Below are 11163 nucleotides of genomic sequence, written 5' to 3' on the forward strand. Positions count from 1 at the left end.
TATATATTTATTTATATATCATTATATTCTTTATGGTGCTTAAAACACCACTTTGTTAAAAAACGAGTATTTTTTTATAAATATCATTACATTAATATTTTAGATATGATGCATTTTAAACTCTACTTTTTATTTGACTTGATATGTTTTGTTCATTCATACTTTTTTATGTTAAATTCAAATTAATAATTAATAAGTTGAGTAAAATGAAATCTTAGCTCATTTAAATGATTTAATTAACATGTTACATAAACATATATTAAATATGATTTCTAACTAATTATATATAACTCCAAACAAATAATTGAGATAGAGGAATAAAGGAATATTCATTTGTGATAAGTATTATGCTTGGTTGTTTTTGGCAATAGTTTTTTTAAATAATGAAAAAATAGGGAACGAGTATTTAATGGATGCTTATCGGATATATCCATTCAACTCTGTGCGAGTTGTCCACACTACCTGCATGTGTATGCCATTGATATTTAATATTTTAAACATTAATCATTAAATTATTGAGCAAAATATTTTCATTTTAGAATAGTAAGTTATGTAGCATAAATTATTGATATGTAGCAAGAATTATTAATATGATCATGATTAGATGTAACATTTACATTGAGGTAGGTTCGAATTTCTGTAATGCACATGCTAAAACTATCATTCATCTTTTTTTTTTTTTAATGTGATTACATGTTTCACATTATCTTCTAAATTGTGACTTGTGTCTCTCTCTTTTTTTTTTCTAACCTAATATGCTCCATATATTAACTCATTGGTCTAGAATAACTCTCATGAAAATGCTTATCCTAATTCTAATGTTGATGTCGGTGATGATGAAGTTGCGATTTTCGATGATTTTGTCCATCTGGACCCTAGGGACCGAGAGATTGTTAGCTTGTGTCTATTGAGAGTTGTGAGGTTGGTAATGCTTTGGATACTCCCGCTCGTCTTAGTGCTTCTTTTCCTGATGGTATTGATCATGTGGATAAAAAATGTTGATGTCTCTTATTGATGTGCCTATATCTGTTATTTCCAATGATGCTTTGTTAGTTCATCTTGCTTGTAAATTGAGAGATAATGATGTGATGCATGGTGACTGGTTAGATGATGACAATTCTTCATTTGGTGGGGAGAAAATTAATGAGAAATAATTGGATTCTCGTGATAACTTTGATTTAAATTTTATTTAAATTATTGACGATGATTTTTATTTTTAAAGATTGGTAAGCGTATACGATGTAAATCCATAAAGAAATGATTTTTCGTTTTGGATTTGGCCATTTTTATGTTGTTGGGGTATGGTTGGGGCTGGCTTGTTTCTTTGGATTATTGTGAGTGTTGCTTTTTGTTTTTATGGCTGGACCATTTTGGGGTTTGGTTTGGTTGGTGTTGTTGGGGTCATGCCGTTGTGGTTGTTGATTTCTTTTTTGTGGCCCGGGCAGTGATGAGATGACTTTTTGCTCACCATATGGACAAAACTGTGGCTTGGTTTGTTTAGATTATTAATATTTTTATGTATGTTTCTTTGCTCTACTCTTTGACAACTTTTTCTTTTGAATCAATAACTTGGCTAATTTCTATGCGAATATTTTGTTATAATTTTCCTAAATGATCTATCTTATTAAGCATAAGGGTTTGATTGACTTGTTAATTCTCTTGGTTGACTTCAATCATTTACAATACATTATATAATTATCTTTGTATCCCTTGGATGGCCTTATTTCAACCATAGGATGACCAATAAAACTTTCTCTTATTAATGGGAGACTTTTGTTCATCCAAATCTTTATTTAAAGATTTTTATTTCCCTCTAATTATTTATAAGCAGCTCTATAATTCCACTATATAAATATTTTACAGATTATGTTGAGTATATATCTTTTTCATTACCAAAAAAAATTGAGAAAAAGAATGATAATTATTTCTGTCGTCTTCTCAACAGCAAAAATGATGACATCCTGAGCACGAGATGTTAACACCGTCCTTTTCCTTGCCTGGTTTTTTTTGTGTGGAAAAATCACTGCCCTTTTCTCTCTTCCTTCCTATAAAATCCCACTCCGTCCTATAAAATATCAACGTTCTGCGGTTTACATCTCCGAACTCGCTCCTCTCTAACGGCCCTGAGCCGGCAACCGGCAAATGGCCTTATACATAAGGACGAAGCGGGTGACGGATCCGCTAGACGAGCGAGTCCGCGATCGCCTCCGCGGCGTTATGACTGGCTACGCCAGTAGCGGCAGCGAACATGACGGGGCCGTCGCAGACGACGGCCACTCCTGCTTCTCCGACCTCATCCATGACTTCCTCGAACCACGATACACCTTAGACGAACGCGATGAATCCGGCTCCGGTGAGGATTCAGATTCCGATAAAGGCGCCGCCTTGGAGAAAGCAGCCGAGCAAGCAAAGAAGCTCCGGGAGCTTCTAGACCCGTCGCTGGAGTCCGATTCTTTCCGCTCTCGGCTTAAATCGGATGTGGAAGAGGCGATTCGGCTAACTGGACCGGGATTCCGGCGTGGTGTGATGGGGCGGCTAAGGGAGAGGGGTTACAATGCCGGGATCTGCAAGGCGCGGTGGGAGAGCGCCGGAGGATTAACGGCGGGAAGCTATGAGTATATCGATGTCATCGATGCGGATGCGGATGAGGAAGGGGATCGGAGGTACATCATTGATTTGGGATTCGCAGCGGAGTTTGCGGTTGCACGGGCGACGGAGGAGTATGAGAGGGTGGTTGGGGGGCTGCCGGCCACGGTGGTCGCTCGGGCGGAGGAGGTTCGAGCAGCGGTGCGAATCGTGGTAGAGGTTGCCCGCCGGTCGCTGAAGAGCCGAGGGCTGTGTGTGCCACCGTGGAGGAAGAGGAAGTACATGTTGGCCAAATGGCTGGGACCTTACCGCCGGACGTTGAACGAGATCCCGGCGAACACCGCAGCCGAAGGAGGCGGTGAGGTAAAATGCCGGGCGGTGGGATTCGGTGCGCCGAGGATCGCTGCCGTGCCGAAGCCGACGGTAGCGGTAGAAGAGACGTCAAGGTCATTTTGGTAATTGTGCTGACGTGTCGCTCTACGAGCCGGCGAGCACAGGGAATCGTCTCGCCGTAGTGAACATGACGGCGGTGGTGGTTGATGACGTGGGAAGGCTATTTTGGTAATAATAATGCTGATGCGGCGCTACGTGGCGGTAAGCACAGGCAATCAGCGCATGTTAGAATAGAAAGTTGTCGTGGAGGGATGATTTGTACCTAATTGATTGATTATGATATTGTGTGTAATGAGTAAATTCTTTTTTGTAAAAAAATTGTATCTCACAGCGTGTTGATTAAACTTTAATTATGATAAATAAAATAATAATTATTTAAATTAAATATAATAAATATATATTAATTTAAATTCATAATTAAAGTTTAATTAAAATACTATTACTCTCGTATATTTTTTGCAAACCTTCCCTTAAACCTGTCCTGCAAGTTATTGCACGAGCCGGCTAACGTACGCTGGCGGAAAACAAAACAATCTTATACGACAAAATACGTATAAGTAATGCTGTACGAACTTTGTATGACATAATAAATTATATACAGTTGTTCGTAATTACACTTATTCAGATAATGTGGTATGAAATAAATAGTAATTGACTAATTTCTTCGTAATAATTAACGTACGGGCTTCTTATTCACCCTCTTAGGTTTTTTTTTTTCTCTATGAGTCGAAAGAGACATATAGTGAATTCTATGCGTTTATTGTAAGGCAGAGCATGATATGATTAATTTATTTGATTTTTTGTAGCATAAGTGACTTTGGAAGCTCGTGAGAATTAGGCTTCGTTTGAGACAGCTTTTATATTTCTTCTCAAGAAAATTTTTTAGTATAAGAATTAAAATTTTTGTAATAGAAAGTCATTTTAAGAAGCAATAAGAAGTCGTCCCAAATGAAGTCTTAGATTTCATTTGGGACAGCTTTCTTATTACTTCTTAAAGTAGTTTTCTTGTACAAAAATTAAAATTTTTTATACTAGAAAACTGCTTTAAGAAGCAGTAAAAAAGCAATTCAAATCAAACGAATGCATGAATTGATTCTATTTGTGTCAGCTTTTCGTATGTTTTATTTTTTAGATAGTAATCACAATTTTATTTGGTTACTATTTCTTTATTATTTAAAAATCTTTGTGATGGAAAGTTGCTCTCTTTTATTATAATAGTGAAGTTAATTTTTTAATAATAATTTCACAATCAACTTTATAAAAAGTTACAGCTGTCACAAACAGTTCCTTTATTTCTAATTGTATATGATGGTGTAGGAGGTTTCCTCAGGATTATCCGTTTACATTGTTTATTTAGATACATCTATTAGAGAGTTTTATTATGTTTAATGACTAGATCCGTAAGTGAGTCAATATTTGATGAACAACTTGATTTTGATTTGATCAATATTTGTTTGAGTTTAAAATTTAAGAAATTTGAATGTTTTTTTATGGAACTTGAATATTAAGTGAATTAAATTGAGTATGGTCCACCATGGTTATTCATATTCATGAGCCCTTGATCCTCCACCTATTTACGGGCCATGTCATTCGCAAAATCTATAAATAGAGCCCCCTCTCTTCATGAAAATGGACCCCTCAAATCCTAAGGAAAAGAGAGAGAGATCGGAGATCACTCTTGCTTCCTTGCCTCCTCGATTATGACATGCTTATAATCAAACCTAGCAGCTTAACGAGATAAATCTAATATAATACAACTTTTTATTGCAACTGGGTCAAACCCTATGGCTTTTTCTTCCATTTTCTGCGTTAGAATATTTTCTAATATAATACAACTTTTTATTTATACTTTATTTCTATACAATACAAAGACACTAAACTCAAATCTCTTAAAGCAATTTTTCTAGCACGTGACAATTAAAATTTTATATAGATATCTTATTATTTCCACAATTAATATAAATATCTATAGGATTTGTGTTGCATGTTAGATATAGTCGTTAATTTTGTCACATTTATGTCATCAGCCCCTCCGTCCACGTCGGCAGAATCTTAATCCTTAAGGCTCACGTGCTCGTTTTAATAGAAATGAGCTTGGATCGGACTGGAGGCCCAGCCCATTTCGTTAGAAGTTTGTAGCCCGAGAGGTCAGGGTAAAATCCGGTCCGTGTTCAATGAACCTTCGGAGGTGTCCAGGTTCAATGAACTGTTAGCTGACATGCACTTTCACGATTTATCAGCTAAAAAAAGTAATGTATTGAATCACAATTATTGCCTTTTGATAAAAATAGAAAAAGTTTACATTAGAATAACATAAATATAATTTATATTAAAATAAATTTAAATTATAATATTCTGTTAAGCTCGTAATCGAGCATGGATTGTTATGAGATCATAGTCGGTGATGATGATCGGAGAATCATTGTTCGAGGATAGTAATCAAAGAATCGTATTTAGATGACGACTGGAGGATAGAAGTTGAGAGATACTAGTTGAAGAACTATAATTAGGCAATAGTGGTCGGAGGATCAATATTCAATGTTACAGGTCGAGAAAATGTAATTGGGTGACGTTGGCCTAAGGAATATAGTTTAGTGATGGTGGGCAGAGGATTATAGTTGGACGATGGTACTTGAGAGGTTTATTAAATTATAAGAAAAATCAATAAAGATGCATATCACTCAATTAGCCATGCTAGAATGTTATGATATGCTGTATTAATATTAATGCCAGTATGAGTTCAGTTATATCTATCAATCAATTTAATGTACTATCAAATAAATATCATCATGAGTACACTTATGAAAATTAAGGTATGACATGTAGCTTTAATTTGATATATTCTTTCTAACATATATTATTTGTCATAGCTATTAATCTTATCTTATATTAATTATTTATTTTCACATATAGCTTTTAATAATCATTTAAGAGTCATGACTCTCTAATAGTCGATATAATTTGGTCAATCAGCTAGTAGTTATAATTAGAATTACACCACTAACATTTTATTTAAAGAAAAGTTTGTCGATCCAACCTCCTATGTAGGCTATTATATTTTAAAAATCAAACTGTATTCATTATAGTGTTAACAACTAGCCTTCATTGCTTACATGCAAATGAAATATTTTCTATGCATGTAAGTCAATATCATAAATAAAATGCAATATTAAAAAATACATAGAAATCTACAAAATTTACCCACTATACATTTACTTCAAAAAAAAAAAAAAAATCATAACTTATAATTTAATCTATGAAAATTCAATAAGTTCATGTCAAAATGCTAATATTGACAATATCTACCGAAAGTTGCGGTGAAAGTTTTATTAATATAAAATCATCCTCATTTTTAGCAACAAAATACAAATTTGAAAAAAAAAATTATTGAAGTTAGAAATAGGATAATGATTCTTTATAGTGAGACGAATAAATTTTCCAACAGTGCCGAGTGACGAAAATAGCTCTACGGCCTCTAAATCCTCAATTTCCTTTTCTCTCCTCACTTTCTCTTTTATTTTTGTATTTGTTTTCTCTCATAGACAAATTAATGAAATCAAAGTGCTTATTTAATAAAACATTAAGTAAAATGAGCTATTTGTAAAAATATTAATATAATATTATATTTTAATCAAAATTTTTAGTATAAAATTCATATACATATTTTTGGGGCATAAAATAATATAAAAATATTCATAAAATAACTTATTTTATTTAAAAAATTTTGGTGAAATTGGTTTGCAAAATATATACCTAATGTCCCCAAAATCTCGACTAGACTAACATGTGTTAATTTTTTAAGGATTTGTATTAGCACATCCACCACAAACATCAACAACAACATCAAGCCTTTATCCAACTATGTGGGGTCGGCAACATGAATCTTTTTTCTCCATTGTGTCTTGTTAAGAGTTAGATTCTTATTTAAATCTAAAAATGAAAGGTCATTTCTAGTATTTTCTAACCAAGTCTTTTTAGGTCTAGCTTTACATTTCTTAACATAAGTCAAATCTAATACATCTACTTTTCTAATCGGGTCATTAGAAGGCCATCATTTTATGTGACCAAACCATTTAAGGTTGCTCTATCTAATCTTATTTTCAACTGGAGCAAATAAAAACTTTTCACGTATATGCTCATTTTATATCTCATCTCTAAGAGTAAAGCCACCCATCCACCTAAACTTCCTCATCTCTGCAACACTTAATTAATAATATTATGCTTCTCCTTTAATTGCCAACATTCTACTCCATAAAGCATTACAGGTTTAACCACCATCTTATAAAATTTTCCCTTAAGTTTGAGGGGGACTTTTCTTTCACACAACAAGCTTGATACATTCATCCACTTCAGCCATCCAATTAAATTTTACTAATAAGGATTTGCATCAATGCAAAAAAATGACAAAAAATTATAATAATCAAAACATAATAATATAAATCTTATGACAAAAATGGTTTGTGATTTGGACTTAAAATGAATCTTAAAAAATATTTATTTTGGTCAAAATACATGCTATTACATGATGATATTGGCCAAGTGATCATAATCAATCATTGATGATCGGAGGGTCATAGTTGGACATTGGTGTTTGGAGGGCCATAGTCGAGTGATAGTAGTATGAGGACTGTAGTTGGGTCATGGTAGTTAGAGGCTTATATTCAGGCAACAATGGTTAGAAGATCATAGTTGGATGACAATGGCTAGAGAATCATAGATGCTCAGTGGTAATTGGTGGTATTATAGTGATGATTCAATGATGATGGTGATGGTTATTCATTGACAATGATTAGATTATGGTTTGGCGGTAGTCTGAGAGCGACGACTAGGCAATATTATTATGACAAAAAAATCTAATTGGAAGAATTATTCTTATTTCTGCTTTATGGCTTTAATAATTAACACCAAGAGCTAACTAAAATCATTAAATTATAATAAACATAAACATTCGTATCATCATTTCATATCATCAAAAGAGTTATAGACAACAATTCAATATAATTTTTTTTTTCATAACAACCCACATACATGAATAACTGGACTATCAAAATAAAACATTTTTAAACTTAAACATAATTATAGCATGGGTTTTGATTTTATTAACCCTTTTTTGCTCAACTTGATCCTTATCATTTTCAGAAAGGACATGTAACTAATAATAATGAGTAACTCATGCTTAGTAGGCTACATAAGACCAACTAAAGAATTTAATATTCATATATAAAGTAAATTGTGTAAAAAATAAATAATATAAACATGAAGTTATACAGTTCTAATTAGAGTGATATGACATTTATGTAATGTTCTATCATTAATATGATTGAAATAATATGACTAATATTAATAGTAGTCATGTGTCAATAGTAGGAAGTTGTCCAAAATAAGAAAATAAACATTACTTGGACTTTAACATTGCTACAACATAAACATCATTTGAACTTGAAGATTATATTAGAAACATAAACATCATTTGAACTTGAAGATTATATTAGAACATAACATATGATGAAGCATAATATGTAATCAATAAATCATAGCATGTTTCACATTTACATAAATATTTCTCGAAGCCTCATGATACCTCTACTTTCACTTATGCTGCTACTTGATTAGATTAGCATGATTCTCCTTATAGCCTTACTTCCAATTATACCTCTACTTATTCATCTCAAATTTGTTCATGCACGTCATACATACAAATGGATGAATTACATACATGCACATACCCTTATAGCTTCACTTATATTGCACAGAATATTAAATAGCCGCCACTTGTAACGGCTTATTTCTCCCTCCTTCCCCATATTTTTCATCACATAAACATGAAAAGCATCAATATATTAACATGTAGAATCAACATTTATCATAATACATGAATATATGAAATTTCTAATGTACGGCAAAGTTAGTAGTGTGCACGAGGTAAAACTTGTATACACATTTAACAATAACAATCTAAAAAATCATTCATGGGGAGCATTCATAGTATCATTTTGATGTATTTATTGTACTATAACAATTTTTATAGTTATCAATTTACTTATGGAGATGCTTTAAATGATATGCAAATTCAAATGTTCGATGAAAATTTATATATTTCTTATTTATGTGATTAAAATGTTTATTTTACCATATGCTAAAAATTTACATGGCAAAAACTTCAGAACTCCCCATAAATTTGTATGTGTAAAACCAAATTTGATAAAGCCCAAAAAATACCCACATATATGTCGAAATTGAAATCTAAAGCAGGATAACAGTAACTTATCTCGATTTAGACAACTTTTCCAACAGGCCAGTCAAGCAAAATAGGCTTTGAGACCTCCAAAATAAACTTTATCTCTCTAGAATTCCTTCTCATTATATCTATAACTGGCTACCTTAGGAGATGAAATGGGGAGAAGTATAATTTTTAAAGTGGAACTTGATATTTATAGACCCAACGCTATAGCGCTCCTAATAAAAAAATATCTACACTTAGATAGAGAGCTTGACACAACAATACCCATTTTCAGTCACTTAGATAGACAACCTCATGTAAAGTAGGGAAATCCTTCTTGGCGTACTACAATCAGAATTTAGATGATTATACATTTTAATATGAAATTTTTAATTCAATTATATATCGAGATTTGTGCTTATTAATTTACAATTTGATGATGTATCAATTCCATTTTTTCTTCAACAATATCAATCTTATCATGATTATTTATCAACTTTATGAATAATTATTTTGCATTCCATTTAATTTGATTGATATTTTCCATATTAAATTTACTTAGGATAACATTATAGGATACACAGTTGTTTGTGACAAATAAAAAAATTGCAAATCTTATAGCAAAAGGAAAACAAGTTATTTTTCATAATCTTATTTTCTCTCTATCAAACATTTGATTGTTGGCCTATTTACAAATAAAACATTAAAACTAAAATTGTACTCAATATATGTAAACAAAAAAATAATATTTATAACTCAATACATGTAAACAAATTAATATTATAACTTATATACTATCATAAAAATAACATCATGAGTAATTCAAACAATAATATTTTTTCCCAGTCTATAATATTTCTTAAATATTCAACAATATTGTTCAACTTCATCAAATATTTAATAAATAAAATATGAGACTAGCAAACTATAGACTAATAGTGCAACAAATATATTTGTTTGTCTTATGTGAATTATGTGAATAAATGTTAGAATCAAATAAAGTGAATGCCATGAGTAGAATGCCACAAAAAAAGGACTATAAAACAAAGGCTTGATTAATCAAGGTTGTGAAAATCGGACCAGAAAATGAATAGGAAGACGAAGAGGTTCACGATTCAACCGGTCGAACCGGATGACATAATAAAAAAATAATAATATTTAAAATTAATAAAATTAACATAATAATGTGACAATCCAACATTCATTTTCGCAAATATTAGAATTAATTTTAGCACATTTTATTGATCTTAACAAAATACAAATGCAATAATTCACCACATAGAAAACCCAAATTTAGTAAATATGAATATCAATTTCGACAAAGATGGAAACTGATTTTAGCAAAACACAAATGCAATTTCAGCACATAGGAATCCAAAATTTAGTAAATTTTAATATCAATTTCAACAATTAAGAAATCTGATTTCAGAAAACATGATACTTAGCAACATATAGGCTAAAAATATGAAAGTGTAATTTAATTTATAAATCAATAGTGTGAATATTTCAAAAGAAAATAATATTTCCTTCTATTACATGAGTAGAATGCCACAAAAAAGGACTATAAAACAAAGGCTTGATTAATCAAGGTTGTGAAAATCGGACTAGAAAATGAATCGGAAGACGAAGAGGTTCATGTTTCAACCGGTCGAACCGGATGATATAATAAATAATAATAATATTTAAAATTAATAAAATTAACATAATAATATGACAATCAAACATTCATTTTAGCAAATATTAGAATTAATTTTAGCACATTTTATTGATTTTAATAAAATACAAATGCAATTTCACCACATAGAAAACCCAAATTTAGTAAATATGAATATCAATTTCAGCAAAGATGGAAACTGATTTTAGCAAAACACAAATGCAATTTCAGCACATAGGAATCCAGAGCCAGAGCCGAAATGAATTACATGAGGGGGAACGAATGATATTTTATTAGGTTATTCCTCACA

The 11163-nt window shown here is 31.6% G+C and overlaps 1 protein-coding gene across 1 annotated transcript; it reads left to right on the plus strand.

Annotated features, from left to right (window-relative positions):
* Positions 1-2094: 2094 nt before the first annotated feature.
* On the plus strand, positions 2095-3099 carry LOC110100774. The gene has a single exon (XM_020828436.2). It carries the CDS (start codon positions 2143-2145, stop codon positions 3043-3045), a length of 903 nt encoding a protein of 300 aa, XP_020684095.1. The 5' UTR covers positions 2095-2142; the 3' UTR covers positions 3046-3099.
* The last annotated feature ends 8064 nt before the right edge of the window (positions 3100-11163 follow it).

The sequence above is a fragment of the Dendrobium catenatum genome, unplaced genomic scaffold (assembly GCF_001605985.2).
Source record: "Dendrobium catenatum unplaced genomic scaffold, ASM160598v2 fragScaff_scaffold_338, whole genome shotgun sequence".
NCBI classification, from domain to species: Eukaryota; Viridiplantae; Streptophyta; class Magnoliopsida; order Asparagales; family Orchidaceae; genus Dendrobium; species Dendrobium catenatum.